The sequence below is a fragment of the Hirundo rustica genome, chromosome 15 (assembly GCF_015227805.2).
Source record: "Hirundo rustica isolate bHirRus1 chromosome 15, bHirRus1.pri.v3, whole genome shotgun sequence".
Taxonomy (NCBI): Eukaryota; Metazoa; Chordata; class Aves; order Passeriformes; family Hirundinidae; genus Hirundo; species Hirundo rustica.
Genome location: NC_053464.1, coordinates 6,580,767 through 6,599,186, shown reverse-complemented (window position 1 = coordinate 6,599,186; position 18,420 = coordinate 6,580,767). Strand labels below are relative to the sequence as shown.

The 18,420-nt window shown below is 40.0% G+C and overlaps 2 protein-coding genes across 6 annotated transcripts in view; one reads left to right on the top strand and one right to left on the bottom strand.

Annotated features, from left to right (window-relative positions):
• The window catches only part of PARN (poly(A)-specific ribonuclease), a 48,020-nt gene extending 39,457 nt beyond the window's left edge, over positions 1-8,563 (bottom strand). The window contains exons 1-11 of one of the 4 annotated variants that reach the window (XM_040079389.1): positions 8,501-8,563; positions 8,144-8,221; positions 7,189-7,268; positions 6,768-6,835; positions 6,599-6,680; positions 5,910-5,970; positions 5,086-5,251; positions 4,814-4,879; positions 4,042-4,080; positions 2,230-2,272; positions 1,508-1,588 (exon numbers count right to left, since the gene is read on the bottom strand). In XM_040079389.1, coding sequence (XP_039935323.1) covers positions 1,508-1,588; positions 2,230-2,272; positions 4,042-4,080; positions 4,814-4,879; positions 5,086-5,251; positions 5,910-5,970; positions 6,599-6,680; positions 6,768-6,835; positions 7,189-7,268; positions 8,144-8,221; positions 8,501-8,519 — 783 coding nt within the window. In that variant the 5' untranslated portion in view covers positions 8,520-8,563. The remainder of the gene's footprint in view (positions 1-1,507; positions 1,589-2,229; positions 2,273-4,041; positions 4,081-4,813; positions 4,880-5,085; positions 5,252-5,909; positions 5,971-6,598; positions 6,681-6,767; positions 6,836-7,188; positions 7,269-8,143; positions 8,222-8,500) is intronic. The other 3 variants (XM_040079391.2, XM_040079390.2, XM_040079388.1) reach the window with 3 other exon arrangements.
• A 121-nt stretch (positions 8,564-8,684) lies between these two features.
• On the top strand, positions 8,685-18,046 carry BFAR (bifunctional apoptosis regulator). Of its 2 annotated transcripts, none has more exons than XM_040079152.2 (8): positions 8,685-9,118; positions 12,403-12,769; positions 13,586-13,784; positions 14,137-14,306; positions 14,898-15,042; positions 15,299-15,469; positions 15,793-15,995; positions 16,867-18,046. In XM_040079152.2, the coding sequence occupies exons 2-8, from the start codon at positions 12,468-12,470 to the stop codon at positions 17,057-17,059; spliced, it is 1,383 nt and encodes a 460-aa protein (XP_039935086.1). In that variant the 5' UTR covers positions 8,685-9,118; positions 12,403-12,467; the 3' UTR covers positions 17,060-18,046. The 2 variants fall into 2 exon arrangements, with proteins under 2 accessions (XP_039935086.1, XP_039935085.1); XM_040079151.2 differs by lacking the exon at positions 8,685-9,118 and adding an exon at positions 11,084-11,329.
• Positions 18,047-18,420: the final 374 nt, after the last annotated feature.

Genomic DNA, 18,420 nt, shown 5'->3' with positions numbered 1-18,420 from the left:
CTCACCCAAAATTCAGATTTGTGGATAAGGAAAATGAGAGCCCATCCCCTCCAGCCTCCTTGCTTTTGGGGGAGGCTGGGAGAGAAAGCCTTGACACTGCAAGTGCTGTTCAGCAGTAGACAAAACACAGGGATGGTATCACTGGTGTTTCAGCCACAAAACAAAGCACAGCAAAATACAGGCTGCTACAAAGCAGGGTAACTTCAGCCCAAGCAGAGCAGTAACAGCTGCAGTCAGTTCACTGCCAGCACACGATCTCCAATAGTGCTCAGCAGCTGTGACACTGCAAACAGCTCAGAAGGTATTCAAATTAACCTACATATCTTCAGCTGTACTTTTTACATAAATTGTTATATATGCAACAGGTTGAATCCTGATTGTTACCCCTATTAAATCAGACCATACTTTCAGGCTAACACAGACTGGGGAAGAAACATTCTTCATTAATTACATAAACAAACCCAAGAAGAAACATTAACATGTGTGACACATTATACAATACCGTAGTTATATAAACTGACTCCTGATTGGTTTGGGGGGATCTGACTACAGCAGATCTGTTCTGCAACAGATTTTTCTTTTTCAGGTCTAGGGAAGTAATTTCTGCCTTGTGTTATCTGTCTTTATTCAACCAGAACTGAAATTCAATAAAAACACTCACTGGTAGCTTTAGTTCAGCTCTGAATGCCACTAGTCCAAGCAATATCCCCACTAAAAATGCTTCAGAAAAATCTACTGTAGAAGTAAATTGTTCCTGGCTTGCCTTCAGGAAGAAGAGATGTCACATTAGTTAATGTCTCTTTAGAGACATTAGTTAATATCTCTTTCCCTCCCAAAAGGCTTCCTACATACAAGTATCATTTGCTCCACCCAAACTGACTTTATTTTGATATATGAAAGCACAAATCACAGAGTCTGACCAGGAATTCCCACAATTCAAGTCTTACAACCTCTTGAAATTTGAATCACTCAATCACCCCCAGAGAGAGTGCCTGAATACATCAGGTGTGACCTCCTGGTCAGCTTGTCACCACAGCAGCCGTGTACAGGGTGTTTCTATCGAGAAATGACACATTCAGTGTACAAGACACCAACTCAGACAACGAAGAGCAAGCAAGCTTTGTAAGAGAAGGGGAGACCGAATCCAAACTATGTAACAACTTGCTCAAGAATTTCTGCAAGAAACTGATGCTTTCTCTTACTAGGCCACTCTTCTGTGAGAGCGGAGATTCGCAAAAGGAGGTGGTTATTTTATTACTCCAGAATACTTACTCAGTATTCCACAAATTCTGATTTTTAAAAAAAATTTAGAGTGTCTTGCAACTGTTTTTGCTCTGGTGCAAAGCCGAAGTTACCTGGTAGAATTTAGAAAATCAAATTCAGCCAGCCACAGCCAACCAAAGGGAAATGACACCAAACCCTATCCTGCATTTCTGCATTGCTGAGTGAAGTCAGAGATTCTCACCCTTCCTCTCTCACATAAACACACGGAATTGAATTTTTTTACCTGTTCTTTTGCTTGTTTCTGCTGCTCTCTTCTTTTTCGTTCCTCTTCATCTACCTTACTAATAACAATATATCTCTCCTTCTAAAACAAAAAAAGGTATAGTTTGAGGAATGACTCTGAGGAGCTCAAATTGAAGGTTGCTGCAAGTTTCTGTAGATTTACATTGTAAAGAAAACTGTCATACCTCAGCAGCGGTTACTTGGCAACACAACTGTTTCTATTGTAGGCACCACATTATCACCAACTCCCAGAAGCCTACTTTAGAAAGATGTATTTGATTCATCCACCAAAACTAATTTTTCCTAAACCCACATTTTACTTCTCAAAAACGGTTATCAGCATTTCCTTGTAAACTGTTTCAAATACCTTTTGAAGAAGAGATCTGTGATGGGAAGTGAGGACACAGCATTTGATGCTGCTGTTTTCCCTCTAAGATCACAACCTGCTTTTCACTAACACAGAACATCAGATCCACTTTATTTTAAAACACCTTTTAGTATCTGTTTAAAAAGTAGTATTAAGCCACACAAATACATGCCCACACTCCATATGTTGGTCAAATATAATGCTTAGAAATTAGTTCACTATATTCCATTTAAAATGCTTTGCATTTGCATAACAAAGCTCAAGTGTGATCTAAAAATCAGGAGAGATGGTGAAATTGAGAAGTACAATTTGCTATCAACAGATCAAATGTTAGAGGCAGTAACAGGCCCAGGTACCTTATCTGACTCCAGAGTTTCCACATGGATACCTTTTGGATACCTACAGCAAAACAAATGAAAAGTAAGTATTAATAGCTATTCACATGGCATTTAGCATATTGAAACCACAACAGTAATTCAGAAAGTTCATGTTTCATTATTTCTGTAAGTCTTAGGTGTAAAAGGACTATTACAAGTTTCTTTTTAATTTTAGCAATGGAAAATTTGAAGCAGTAGGTTAGTTTAACTGGCCTCCTTACATTATCTAACAGTATCCAGCACTTACACAATTTCCCATGCTATTGTTGTGGAACCTGTAACTTCTTATTTTGGTGATATTAAGCAAAAATCGTCTAGATATTTCATCACAATGCAGAATCTTTGCTTTCAAGAAATCCAAAACATAAATGCTGGTGAGAATGCTCTCATTTACTTGCAGCCCCAAGACAGCATCTCTTTAATACATCACTTACTTGAAGATTTAACAACCCTGAACTTTCTGCTAGCAGTAGATTTTAATACAAGGTTGCATCAAACCACCACAATCACATTTAATTTCCAAAACAACACAATACACAACACATAGAGCATCCAACTGATAGCAAAAGTAAGAGAATATTGCCTTTTCCTACTTAACCAGTAGCAATTCTCTCATCATCTCATTATAATAAACTAACCACAACTGTGCAACCACTACAGAACCAGCAAGTTTCCTTGTCCTCTGGCTACTCCTGAAATTAGCACTGGATAGCACACTCCGAACACTGCTGTGCCCTTCCCACCCTGACTCCTCAGACAGTTTTGAGCCTCCATCTCACTCACGAGCTGCCTCATGCCACAACCCTTGGATGCACCAAAACACTGATGCACAAGAGAATACTTCAATGGAGAAAATGACCTGTGAAGAGGTCAGGAAACGAGGGCAGTCAATAACTTCACTATTCTGCTTTAATTAGCTCCCAGCTACCTTCACAGCTTGGCTTCCTCTCTCCAGTACACACACACAGTGTACACAGCAGTATTATGTAAAACAACACTGCTGAATGTTAAAAAAACACAACTGAAGAACATGTTCTTCCATCCACTCAGAGAGGATGCAAGGATAAGTGTCAGACAAACATAAAACTACAGGAAGCTATAGATATTCTACAGATATGTTAAAAAATTACACTGAAAAATTGTTGAAAACACATCTGCTTTTTTTCAGATTAGTTCTCGAGCTCACTGCTTCAGATTCCATTTTCTATAGAGTAGCTTTATTTTATCTGCTTCCAGTGTGAGAGTGCCAGATTCAGTGCTGCAACACTGAATTAACTAAACGTACAAAAAAAGACTTGCATATTTTCCACATCTTACTACTGCAGTCAGAACGGTGAAAATCTTACTCTACAGCCTTAGAGTTTCTCCTAATAGGCAACATACTAAGTTATCAGAAATGCTTATGCCTGGCATCCAACAGAAAACTATAACCATATACCTACTATAGAACTACTATTTTTTCATATAAAGCCCACAACCTGTATAAGCACATGCACTTCCTGTTCACTAAAAACCTAGCAGGCTGCATTTCTTACATAATTCTAGGCTGTGCTGTTCTATTCAGAGATTTTACACAGGAATGATAAAACAAATACTAAGTTTTACTATCTAAATTAATCATCACAAATGAGTTTAATGTAATTCATCTTCAGAACATTACAAAAGTCTTCTTTTAAAGGGAAAAAAAAAGTCTAAATCACACACCCCAAGGTTAAGTAGATCAGATCTTACCCAGATTTCTTATCAAAAATATTAAAAATATACAGTAAGGCAGTATTACCAGTAACTTACTTCCAGCTCAAGGTCTGATAAATTAATTTCCTTTGAAATCTAAAACCAAAAGACAAGCATATTATTAATAATCCTTCTACAGAGTGTCTCCTAGTAATGATTTCCAGTTTAAGATGACTCCAAGTGTCCCTTTGTAGAAAGATTTTAAAAGCAAGAGTCACTGCTGGCAGAACTATAGGCTAGGGAGAGATTTACTGAATTCTGATGTTCAGCTGCCAAACTGTAAAGGCATTTACACCATGTTTTACTCTTCTCATGAGAGACTATTCTATAGTCATGATCACAATATAGATACAGTGATGGTACTTTATCCCCAGCTTCACCATGCTACTATTTCTAATTTATTTTTTTTTTTAATAATCATGCTCTCCAAATATCTAGTTTCTGAAGCTAAACAGATTTTTGGGAAGGAGAGCTACTAAAAACAGTGACACATTGCCAACTGTGAACAACCAATAGCTCAACAGATTTGAAAAGTTTCTTTATAAAATGCATCTCCAAGGCTTAGGGATCACTTCAGCAGTAACAAAAGGCAGCTCACACAGACAAGACATTTCTCATGTATTTTGCCACTACATGCAGAAGTTATAGCTCAAAATAAATTACAACACCCATATACATCACCACATTTTCTCACATTCAAAAATCAGTCAAATGTAGATTTTTCTACATTTAACCCAAGTAAACATATTCTTCCCTGTCACTCTCCCCCCAATTCTGTATGACCAAAATAAAAAAAAATTTTAGAAGAGATGCAATCTCAGAAACTGACCCTGTACATGGCTCCAGTTCCAAACTTTCATTTTCTTCATTCTTTAATAGGTCTTCTATCTGTTCCCTGGAAGAAACAGATTATTTGCTTCTATAGATACTATTTTACTTTTTGGAAATTTACAGCTCTCTCCAAAAGACAAGAAAATGCTTCCTAACAAAAAGAGCAGCATTTTACAAACAGTGAATTAATAGAAATGGCTTCAACACATGAAAATATCCCCACTGGTCACGTTTTAACAACATCAGAGGATATTAAACAGTGGTACTTACACTACTTTCTCAACAAATTTTTTCTGATCCTCAGGAATTGTTACAGGGCACTTCGTGGAATTAGGAGAAGTGTATGACAGAGATCCTGCACCGTTGGCTTGAGAACGTCTTTCATCATACTGTTCCCTTAGCTGTCTCTCTTCTTCCTGATTTAAATACGGAATTCCTAACAAAAAAAGTAAAAGCTCATCATAATTAGAGACAAATGAGGGGTGCACAGGGATTCAAGCCTTTGCCTCTGTTCCCACCCTGCAGGCTGAAAGCAAACAGCTCCCTTTCAGTGACCTGCTGTAGATGTGTGTCTGTCCAGCCTCCCAGCAGTGCCAGCTCAGCTGGCACCGCTGCACTACAGAGCCTGCTCTGCACGAGCCCCAGCACTGCAGAGCTGCACAGCACGGCCACAAAGCACTGAGCACTCCTCTCCTTGCTCTGGGCATCACAAATAACAGACTGCAGCAGCCCAAATCACAGGGCACTGGGATCCCTTCCCTGCACCTTGCTACTGATGTATTACACAGCTCCACACCTTGTTTCTCTCTCTCTATTCATGTTTGTCTCCATACAAAAAAAGACCAACCAAGCTCTCATATTAGTGGGAACTCTGTTCTGCTGAACTATGCAGTGAATTCTTTGAAAGGGAGTTACAATCAGCACATTACCATCCACAACAGTAGACTGAATGAGAATTATTCAAGAACCTCATTACATGTTAAGACAGTACCATGGATGGCAAGCTTTTTTCTTTTTGCAGAAAACAATGAAAGGTGTCATCATACATTTTGCAGACATTGAAAGCAGTTGAAAAAAAACCCAAAACAACTCACCATTGCGAAAAACTTTATTAAAATCAAATCCTTGGTTTGCTAAAAAATCTATACTTGAACTCTGCAACAAGAGAAAAAGGCTTTACAATTGGCAAAAGTGGCTGTGGCATAAAAGATCAGTTAAGTTATTTTCACACTTTTAAAAAAAATATACAAAGTCCAAAGCCAAGAACAACCAAGTTTGTGACCCTAAAAAGAAGTGGAGAGATTTTCAACTGATTTTCAACTTCCATAAGGTACAAGAACAATGAACATGGTAAGGGATAAAGATGAAAGAACAAACTATGTGGAGAGAGGAAACTAAAGAAAGCAAAATGTGGGTCAGGAGAACAAATCTGAGATTAGGAAAATGTTGGCAATAGCCTGGTAAGCAGTGAAAGCAAGAGAAAGGATTTAAAAAGTAAGGAAACTGGAAGTTCAGTGAGAGGGGGGGGGGGAATAGAATCATCTTGCCAAGTTCGGAATGTTATCTCAAATTCCAGAAACCACACAAGGTAATATGTAACAAGATTTAAAAACTGAAGTCAAGGATATTCCCTTACCGCTCGTTTTTGGGATTGCTAACTGATGCTTATTTATTTTAGAAGAAAGAAAACCCCAACCCAGAAACTTACATTTTTCTAACTTTAAGCTGAACTTTCTTTCAGGTACACCTTAACCAAATAAAATTAAATTGTATTTCTACTAACCTGACAGACAAACTTGACATCTGGTGAATTTCTGTTAAAGGGTTTTGGAAAAATATAGAAGTTAAACGACTTCATTATATACCTGCAGAAAAAAAGAGTAACATGTCAATACTGCTTATCAGTATTCAACTCTTCAATTAAGAAAACAAGAAATAAGAGAATAACATACCTTTCTTCTGTGTCATCATATTTAAAAGTGCAAAGGCCAAACTGAAAGAGCAAAAAATCCATGGAATGCTGGAAAGAAAAGGAAAACTTTGCATGAGAATAAAACACATACATATTTAAAGATTACCAGCGTGCATCCACATACAATTTCTCTCCATTTCAAAATCATGTAAAGTGAATCTTCTTAACCAAAGTTTGTTTTGCTGGTAATTTTAAAGTAAATACACCAGAGTTTTTCCGCTAGTTTTCATCCCCATTTAATCAACTTACTATTGGCCCAAGATTACTTTAGTATGCACTTTCATTCCACAAAGAGACAAGAACTGAGGGAAGCTCCATCTCTCTTTCCTCCTGTTGGTCACACACACAAGATGCTGCATCAAAGTAGCTTGTTTTCATTTTAGCCCATGTAAACACTTTACCTTTTTAAGTTTCTGATACCTTTCCTCTGGAGTGTCAAAGCCATTTGTTAATGCACTAACTGAAGGCCCATCACTGATTCCTGAAAAAGCAGAACATATTTTGCTTTAAGTAAGCTTTTCAAAATTAACCACAGCAAAGAAATGCAACAACTGGCAACTTAAGAAGAAAAATGCTTTCACTTGAAGCACATGTTACAACAATTTCATTTGAGAAAAATATTACTGCAATAAGCCACTCATTTTAACGGTGGTGTTCTAGAAGCAAGGCTCTTTTGCAAAAGCTCTGTCATTGTGGCTCCTATTCAACATGTCAGTAACAGGCCAAGACCTACCAGTACCCTAATGTACGTGGGCTTCACAGCACAATGCAGGATCAAAGCCAAACTACAAATGGGAAATGTTGCCATTGAATAATTTAATCACCTAAGCAATATGCAACAACTGTACTTACACAAACACCACACATACAAAACCTAGTCTTGCTCACATTTATGTCCCATGTGTGAACTGAACACTGCATCCCAAAATCCAAGTACCTACCAGAGCATCTCTCTGCTGCACATACCCTCTGAAATTCACAAACAGATATGTTCTTAGTACTGCTTCTCCCTGTCCACACTTGCGGGATATCCCTCACTTATCCCAATCCATTGCTTTCATAGCACATATAACACCTGCTGCTTGTTTTATCCAGAGCTGCAACAACTATCAGTTGTCATGTTGAAAGATTACTGCGGGAGCACAAGCAGCATGAGCATGAATGACACATATCTTAAACTAAAGTCTTGCTATCACACATGTAACAAGTGGTTTAATCGCTTTGTGGTAGCCTCAGCTTTAGTTTTTTCAAGCCAACTCTGAAACACATCACAGGAGCAAACTCGGGCACCGAGGTCAAACCACCCCCCTCAGACACTGTCAGCAGTTCACAGTCACAAAACAGGTGTAACTGTACCTGAAAACTCTCCATCGATGGCCAGGAAGTCCGACTCTTCAATGGCTTCATATACTTTATTTAGGTTATCCTTAAAATCTGCGGGTAAAGGGTGAAAACACACTTGAGACTACGAACGACATCCTCCAGCAGCCCGGCGCCCCTCGGGCGGGCCGGGGCCTGCCCGCCGCCCCCTCAGCCTCGGGGCCGCGCCTCCCCGCTCAGGGCTGCGCCTCATGGGTGAGCGGGGCAATAGGGACCCCTTCGCCATGAAGGAGAGGCTGAGGCCGGAGCGGCCGCCAGCCCCGGCTAGGGACGCCGGGACAGCTTAGCGCCAGCGGCGCAGAGCTCAGGACGCGGGGCCGAGTGGTCACTCACTGCTCCTGATCACCTCCATCCCGCGCCCCCGCCCGCCGGAGCTCGGCCCGGCGCCGCCCAGCACCGCCCGCCGCCGCCGCCGAGCGCTTCCGGGGCCGCCCCGCGCGCCGCCCGGGAGCGCGCACGGGAGCCCGGGCCGCCGCCATTTCCTACCGGGGCGGAGCCCTCAGGGCCGCGCCGCCCCGTCCGCCCGCGGGCTCGGCGCCGCCGGCTCTGAACGGTGCCTTCGGCAGCCTGCCGTGTGCTCTCGGGGGCCGCAGGACCGCGCTGGCTGCAGCAGGGCTGCCGGGGGGAAGGAAGTCCAACGCCAGCCTCAGTTCTGTGGGGTATGGTGAAATGCCATGGGTGTGGGCCTCGCCCTGAAAGCCAGAAAAGCGCTACTAGCACCAGCGAGGAAGAAGGGATGGGACTCTGCCTAGGAGACACCAGGATGGTGGAGAACTGCTAGCGACGATGCCTTAATGATGATAATTCCAGGGGAACCGAAGGTCTTGGCGTATTACAGAAGGAGCGTCTCCCTGTTACAAGCGGACTTTGATACCTCGCTGTAGAAGAGCAGCGCCCAGCAGGATGGGCCCGCAGCAGCGCCGTGGAAGACAGGCCTGCCCCAGAGAGAAGGTGCTGCACAGGGGCACAGGGGCACAGGGCAGGAGTTGTGGGCACGGGCGGCACAAGAGTTCAGAGTTTGTGCTGCAGGGCTGGAGTTCACAGGGCTCATAAAGCATCTTTTCCAGAATTCCAGCAGAATGAAAGCAAATGAAAAATTCTCTATAAATTGAAGGGTTACCTTTCTGCCTACAGAAAAAGATAAATAATTATGCAGGATTTAGTGGTGAGAGCTTTTAAAGATTCTTCACTATTAAGCTTTGCCTTTTTAGTATAAGCAATTTATTCAACAGACATTCCCAGCAAATCATCTAGTATGATTAAATGGGCTCCCAGTAAGATGTTTGTTAAAATGACGGAGATGTTTTTATTTTACAGTAAGTGGGCTGAAGCATAAAATTTTCATGTTACTCCTCAGTTTTTAAAGATGCATTTCTGCAGGTCCTGGTTAAAGTGCTCATGGCACTTTAAAGTTGTTGATGGCTGTTTTAGAAGCCTGACATTTTCCTCCCAAGTAGCTGACAAATCTAGGAACTCTTTGCTTCCCTCACCCACAAAATAAACTGCAAGTCAAACAGTAAGGTACTATAATAAAGTACTTAAAAAGGAATTGAACTGCTATGTCTTACAGATTAGACATTTTTTACGTCACCATGTATGTATTATTACATAAGCAGAAGGAACACCTGAAAAGTGGGAGAGGGCAATACAAGCAGTTAGTTTGAGATTCCATAGCTTTTTATATGTCAAAAGTTTTATAAACTGAAACAGAAAGAAAGTTTTCACATCATTCAAGTCTGCTGCTCAGACTATCAAACACTTGTGTGCTCTTTTACTTTACTGAACATTGAATGTGAAGCTAAGTGAAAAGGCACAAAAAAGTAGTAAAAAAACTATTCTAGAACAAGTATTCTGGGCCGCATTTCTACCTTGCATGCCAAGGTAGATCTAGATGCACTTCCTCAGATCTAGAAGAGGTTGAATTCTTTCATGCTAGTGTAGTTTAAAGATCTGCTGATTGGTTCTCTGGAAAACATTGGATAATATGAGAGGGAAAACAATGAGAATCTATTTTCTTTCTTGAAATGGGCTGGAATAATTAACTGAAATGTCATTTGAACTGGACTTGTAGTTTTGTATCAAACCGGAACAAAATCTTAAAAGAAAATGTCACTGTGTTAAATAGTTGAAAAAATACATCTCAGAGGCACTTTAAAAATTCACAGAATCAATTAGATTGGGAAAAACCTCTGGGATGATTGAGTCCCACCTGTGGTCAAACACTCTCTCACTCAGACCGTGGCACTCGATGCTATGTCCAGTCCTTAAATGCCTCCAGGGACGGTGATTCCCTGTGCAGCCCATTCCAATGTCTAATCTTTCCTACTCTCCTGCTGCAGAGTAAAGCTGTGTCCTGTCACTTGTTCCTTGAAGAGGTCCTTCCCCACCCGGCTACGGTCTCCTGTCAGGGTGTTGTAGAGAGTGCATCAATTTTTTTGGGGCTAGTAAAAAAGAATTTCAGTAAGGGAGCAGAGACTGATAGAAGTAATTGTGAATGTGTGGAGAGATAGACTTAGAAGTAATTGTGAATGTGTGGAGATATAGACTCTTACGTGGTAAGAATAGTCTCTGTGCAGGATGCATTAGCATTGCAATCAAACCTGAATGTCTTATTTACTTCTAAGATTACACCTCGAATCTTATTGTAAAATCAACCTTGTTCAGTTTCTGCGAAGGGAGGCCACCTGGCTCCGTAGTAAGCAGGCGTACCTCAGTTCTCATGAATATGGAAGTGCGTGTATTCCCAGAAATGGGGGTGTAGCGGCGCTCATGTCCGGTGATTTTAAACGCTTGAAATAAAAAGGCGAGGGGCTGCGGTGCTCTCCAGCGGCTGTGGTGAGGGAGGAGCCGCGGGGCGGAAGCGGCGGGGCGGGCGCGGCCCCTCCTCGGCCCGGGGCTGCGGCCGGGGCGCCGCGGGGCCCGAGCCTGCTGCAGGGTGTCGGGCTGCGGCCGGCCCTGCCCGGGAACCCCGGCCGTGCTGCGCCTGACAAGACAGCGCGGAGGGCAGGAGGCTGGAGCTGGCGAGAGACAGGAGAGGAGCCAGGAATCATTCTGCTGCTGGCTCTTGCTTGGCGCAGACTGCGCGGTGAAATATTTTTCCTGCATTTTCCACAGAAATCCTGTTGCGTCTGTCTTTAAGGAAAACTAGAAGAATGTTTCTAGGTAAAAAATCCTGGGGTTTTTTTTCTCCTCTTGTAAGTGCTGTTTCCGGTTTGTTTTAGAAAGCCAACAGATTGTGCTTTGCCCGGGAAATACAGGCAGGAAGTCTGAGGATTCTAATTTCACTATTGGTTTCTGTACTTTGGATTTTCGTAATTTCTGTTCTCTACCTGCTTGCGTGCTTACCTCTTCGTGCTTGATCTAGAAGGCAAGTTGGTAAGTTAGTAGTTAGCAGGAGCCACATGGTGGAGAGTGTAATCATATTGTGGTTTGGTAGTGCCCGAGGAGAAAATTGTCTAGTTCTTGGTATCTTCTGACGTATCATGAGTGATGAGTGAATTATCTGGATCAGTGCTTTTCTTAAGGAACTATATACTGCTATCTAAGAGAATGGAGTAAGAAAATCAAACAAATAGGTTTATATTTTTTGCGAGCTTGGAACTGCCTTAAATTCATCTGTGAATTTTCTGTAATACTAACAAAGTAACTGCAAGTAAAGTTAATGTGGAGGTCAGGGTTTTGCTGAGAAGGTGTGCAGATCAATCCCTCATGATTCTGAGGTATATGACTTGGTAGATCAAAGTTTTTATTTTACATCGCCCAGCAATGTCTAGCATTGACCTCTGTTAGTAATGTTTTAGTCCATTTGCTTAGAAGGAGGAGGGATCAAGTAAATTAGATCATTATGTTATACTGGTATTTTATTTTTGTATCCTGTGATGGTACTTTTTAATGATAATTTCTTTAACTGGTTTCTTTTACTAAAACCTTGACTAAAGCTACTGTCAAAAGTCATGTGAATCATCGTGAGCTATTTTGTTTCACTTTCATTTATTTTGTAACACCGGAGAAGAAAGCATAGGGAGATTGAGCCCAGTTGTTTACATCTAGCATCTGGTTTTGATTGTAGTTGGCAATGAATATATTGTTGATAAAGTAGATCATGTTTCATTTTGGGGAGGGCTGAGTTACTTAAAATATTTAAAACCATCCGAGTGACAAAAGCGGTGCAATGATAAATCACATTGCTTATGATTCTAGACTTCTCTAATAGCTGTTTTCACGTTGCTTTGCAGAAGTAATGCCTTATCTGGTTTGAAGATCTAAGAGAGCTTTCTGTTCAAGTAAGGCATAAAGGAAAATGGAAGAAGAGGAGACTTTACGAGGGGAAACAGAGAAGGCAGAAGTTGAACCGTGTGCAGGGGAAGCAGAGAGGGCAGAAGTTGAACCGTGTGCTACTCCTGGCCTGGGCCGGCAGATATCAGTCAGTGAGTTCCTGTGCCACTGCTGCTACGACATTCTGATCAATCCCACCACCCTGAACTGTGGGCACAGCTTCTGTAGGCATTGCTTGGCCTTGTGGTGGGTATCGTCCAAGAAAAATGAATGCCCTGAATGCAGAGAAAAATGGGAAGGATTCCCCAAAGTCAACATCCTCCTCAGGTGAGTGAACTATTTTGTGAATGTCTTTTTTACATAAATGAAACCACAGAAATTAGCTGTCTGGTTTCTTGAGTTTGCTGCAGATACTCTTAGGTAATTGGTAATCGGAACTCTCACAAAGAAATTTAAATCCCAAAGATTTTCAGCTTGTGCACTTGTAATGAACTGTTCAAGCACATGGAATTAAGGAGCGGGTTAGTTGGGTTTGTTTTGAGGGGGGAGATTTGTTTGGGGAGAGGACTTTCCTCCCCTTCTAAATTTTTTGGGAGATTGGAGAGGCCTCAATCTTCTAATACAGCTGCTTTTTTTCTAATAATTCTAAGTTAGATTGATCTTGGATAATTGTGTAGTAGCTTCTGTTATAGGAATTACTTATTGGAAGAAATGTAATCATATTGCAGAACAAAGCTAAAAACATCTATTTGCTGTCTTGAATTACACACAAGTTGTTTTGTTAGTAATACTTTATATGGGGTTAATAATATTTAAATAAATAGATGGTAGGCTGTTATGTTGTCTTTTGCTTAGCACTTTTTAATAATTGAGGCTTGCCAGTGGCACAAAGAATTCTAATTTTATATAAGAAATAACTTGGGAGATACATGATATTTTAGCTTGAGAAGCTAAGGAAAATGTTGTTTGGCAGTGATTGATATAATTATTAAGTTTACTAAGCTTTAATAACTAATTTTTTTCTTGCTTTCAAAGATGATAGTTTTCAGTAAAGGCTGGAAAACAAAAATCCAAAAATTAGTCCCTTTTCTGAATATTAAGCCTCAATGGTTACAGTATAATGACAAATATTTTTCCTATTAGGGATGTTATTGAAAAGCTATTTTCTGATGCCATTGAACAAAGAAAAGAAGATATTCAACAAAACAGTGATGTAGCACGCAGCTTAGCAACTTTCCAAAAATATGGGAATGACCAGATGCCTACAGTTCGGAACACAGGAAGGATTAATCCTCGAGGAGGGTTTTTCTCAGGCGTTCTGACAGCTTTAACTTGTGTAGCAGTAAGTTTTATCTGGTTGGTTTTCCCTATTTGGCTTCCTTAAGCATGCAATCAAATATTCTTAAATTACATGCACAGAAAAAAGATTGTCAGCACAGAAGAGACTCCAGCTGAGTAGAGTATGTAAAGTGGCCTTCAGAGCTGTCAGTCAGGAGCTACAACTGCAGAGTACAGCAAATGGAAGTTAGTGGGTAAAACTTCAAAATACTTTCTTATAACCTGAATATTTTAGTCTCCATGAAATGGAAGACTCTACGTGTCAAGCCTCTTATTGTGTGTTTATTTATATCATTCATGTACTTGCTTTGCAAGTAAAGGATCTTTGTTTATTTATCTTTGTAATCTACCTGCAGGTAGTTCTACTTGGCTATCACTGGAGCAGCAGAGAATTTGAAGATGATCTTCTTGTCCACAAGCCTGTTGCTAAGTGGACTCCTGAGGAAGTGATACTCTGGCTGGAGCAGCTGGGCCCATGGGCTTCACATTACAAAGAAAGATTTTTACTGGAGAAAGTAAATGGAAGGTGAGACCCAAGGGTCAAGGACAACTATTATGTGATAAATTCATTAGGGGTGGCTTACTGTGAAATGACTGTAGTGTGTTACATAGATTGTGGGAATATTCTGTTGATGTATCAGAAGAAGTTTTAACTACTGCTTTTGAAAACTTTTAGTAGTACATACTTAGCAAGGTACCTGGAAATTTTCTAAGAACTTTTTAAAATGCTGATAATGCAGACTGAAATGATACCAAGAGTAAAGTTCTACTGATGTATTATCCACTCCTTCCACCTTTCCTTTCTTGTGGCAATGTGCATGTGCTATATGCATATTTATTCCACCCAAGAACCATGCTGGAAGCAGGCAAGAGGAAACTGGAAAAGAAGGAAATTTAAAACCCAGGCTCTGAGATGCAGTTGGCATAGAACACTTGATATGCAATGTAATGATGATCTTTTAAAGTCCCTTCCAACCCAAAGTATTCTGTAATTCTTTTACCCAAAAGGTGCTACCCTGTCAGTAGCTTATTGTTTCAGTGTGCAGTTGTATATTTGTTAGTTATCTTTTTTGGTGAAGAGGCACTGTTTACCTTGTTAATTCTTCTGCTTTTGTAGACTCCTCCTAACACTGACAGAAGAGGATTTCACCAAAGAGCCTTACAGTGTAGAGAACAGTAACCATAGGAGAGCTATTATGGCAGAACTGGAATGTGTGAAAACTTTAGGTGTTAAACCACCACAGAATCTTTGGGAATATAAGGTAAACTTTATATAAAGTGTCATGTCATGCATATTAATTATTTTTAAAGTAATACCTTTAAAAGAAGATTCTCTTAAAGCCAGGAGGAGTGTTAAAGTAGTGGAATTAGCTGTGTAAAAACTGCTCAGTTTAATGAACTGTTGTATTTGAAAAACAACCTTTTGAAAAGTGATTGTCAGAAAATCTAAGAGTTGGCATGTCCCAGTTTCATTTTATTTTTTCACTGACTGAAACTTGATAATTTGATACCTTTTAGGCTGTAAACCCAGGAAAATCACTCTTTCTGCTGTATGCACTGAAGAGTTCTCCAAGACTCAGTATGTTATACCTATATTTGTTTGATTACGCAGAAGCTTTCCTACCTTTCATCCACACAATTTGTCCTATGCAAGAAGACAAGTATGAAGATACTGTCACAAAACTGCTTGTAAGTATTCAAAACATTAAATATGCTACTTGCTTTAGTTATAAGCTTGCAACCATTACCTTTAATAGGATTGATTTTAGGCTTTTAAGACTTTAAATGCATGAAACTGATTCTTCTGACATTCATGTGACTACAGAAAGTGATGTTCTAATCTAATAGAAATTACTGCATTATGGTATTACCTACTAGTAAGTATAATACAGATAAATTACTGCTTTCAGTGTATAAAACCCCCAGCTTTTCAACAAAACACTAGTGGAAATAAGCCAGTATTACATCAGTTTAATAGAAAATTGATTAAGTTTTTTTATCCTAATTTACAGGACCTTAAAGATCCTTCTTGGAGGCAATGGAGAGAATTCACTGTAAAGTATTTATTTTTGCCATACCAGCTGATAGCTGAATTTGCTTGGGATTGGCTAGATGTGCACTATTGGACATCAAGATTTATAATTGTAAATGCCATGTTGCTCTCTGTTCTGGAAATACTCTCCTTTTGGAGGCTCTGGTCAAGAAGAGAATTGAAGTAAGTCTTACTAAGCTTGTGGAAGAGGGTAGGAAGTACATAGCCTTATAAAGAGAAAGTGACAGCCTTACAATTTCACAGTTGCTCACTGGAATGAGTGTCTAACCCAAACTCTGAAGTTAATAACAACATGTGAATCTGCATTCCCACATATGCTACTGCTTGCTCTTGAACACCTTGATTTCTGTGCATGCTTCCAAGGGTTTCTTAGAGTTGGTTTTACTTGTCAGATGTAGCAAATGTGAAAACAGTAACCAGCATGTTCACTGGGAGATACTAAACCTTGCCTTGAGAACTGCCTCTTACTGTGCCTGGTATTAGCTGTCAGCTGAGAACTAAATACATCAGAATGTAGTCATGATACAGTGGAGTTATTACAGCACGAGTCCTCAGAACCATAAATAAGTTTAGTTATACTGATAGTAGTCCTGATAATTTATCAGAATCTGTTTTCTGTTACTACCTCAGTCTTAGTTCAAGCGTATTAACATTCATTGTTGGTGTGATCTTTGGAAATTGTATGGGGGCAGTTGGTTTAGGTGAGTACTGGGTTTTCCCTTTGCCAGCCGACAGAGGGCAGAAGGTGCCCAGAGCAGCGCGGGGAACGCGGGACAGCAGGAGGCAGAGCTGGGATGTGGCACTGGAACCTGCTGCGCTTCGGGCTCTGAGTGCACTGACTTAGTGCTTCCTCTGCAAATCTCCTACTACTGGGCTTAGGAAAGTTTTTCCTGCAGTGCCAAATGGTGTTTTTTTACAGGTACCCGAGTAAGAGCTAAGTGATTTAAAGCTGTAGCACCTATTAGCTTTTCTTAGAGCTGGGTAAAAACAAACCAGAAATTTCCTCTAAGTTTTTCCCTTTCCTTTTTCACAGGACTATTCCTCACAGAATGTGGAGCCATTTCTGGAAAGTCTCAACCCAGGGACTTTTTGTTGCCATTTTTTGGCCTTTTATTCCTCAGTTTGTTTGCAATTGTTTGTTTTACTGGGCCTTGTATTTTAACCCAGTTATAAACATTGATCTTGTGGTTACAGAGATCAGGCGTTTGGAGACACACGTGCAGTGATTGGCATTGGAACTCTTGAGCTGTTTACCTTCTAAAAATGGACATTTTGAATAAACTTTACTTTTCTTCTTTATGTATGTGGCAGTGAAAATGGTGGATTACGTTAATTTAAACATTCGAAAAAGCTTTAAGGTAAGTTTGTCTTAAACCAGCTGATTCCAAATTGGAAGATGAAGGAAAAAGGAATTTTTTGTTGGGAAAAAAAAAAAAAGGCACATTCCTGCATAGCCATGTAAAACTCATGCAGTCATCTCACCCTGTTTGTATCAGATCAATTTCTGTATTCTGTCCTGAGCATTCTGTGTATTTTCAAGCCTGCCTTAAAATCAATATCTTCTACACTGCTACAGTGATTTCTTTCTTTTCCCTTTTAAACTTAGCATTTCATACCAGCAGTGTGTTCCTCCTTCAGTTTGCCAAAGGAATGCCCTTCCTGGATAGCCTTGATGTTGAAAGAACTTAATTTATTTCAGTCTTCTTTACATGTAGCGTTGTGACTGCCCTATACACAGCCTCACAGTAGAGCTTTTTCCAAAATTTCTGCAGTTGAAGGCAAAGACTTGAATTTTCTTGTGTCTTGGAAAATGTGGTAATTACCATGGACAGTTTTTTATTCAGATCAGTTAGACTTCATCAATAGCTCCTTTTTTTCTCTCTTCTTGAGTTCTGTTGCTAATTCTTAAATTCAGGGTTATCTCTTAAAAAGGATTATTTCGGAAAAGTGACCTGACACTGTAATTACTTATGGCAATATTATGTGTGTATCTATGTCTGTGAGCAAATATTGACTGGAAAGTTATTTTGTGTAAAAGCAGGATTGGTATTTGTTAATGTACGTTCCTTTGACTGAATCAAAAGGTAAGATTTTTTTCAAGAACTTTGTCCCCTTGCATTCAGCATTTGTTTGCTTTATTTCATTTGTGTCAGTAATGTGGACTAAATATGCCTATGAATATTTTTCATAATTAAAGATCTCTCTTGAAATCTTCACTATTCCTATAGAGATGGGTTATTTTGTTTGGGTTTTGATTTTTTTTTTCCTTTTGTATATTGAAGTACACATTATTGGCTTTGACTTGTGCAAACCTGTTCTTTAGCCCTGCATCTTTCAGTAAGTTGAGGTGGGTGAAAGACATAAAACACTCCTGTTAAAATCAGCAGTTGGAAAAAACGTGTATTATTCAGCAGTTCAGGGTACTGGTTTCTCTTCCCATAGGGTTAAAAATATCTATGCAGTGACCCCAGGTAAAACCAGCTTTATATCCTGATGAGGTGTATACACTTCTGAGCTTCATAAACTCTTGGTGTGCAGGATCAAACACTTGTGGGAAAGGCAGTTGGTGCCAACAACTTCTACATTT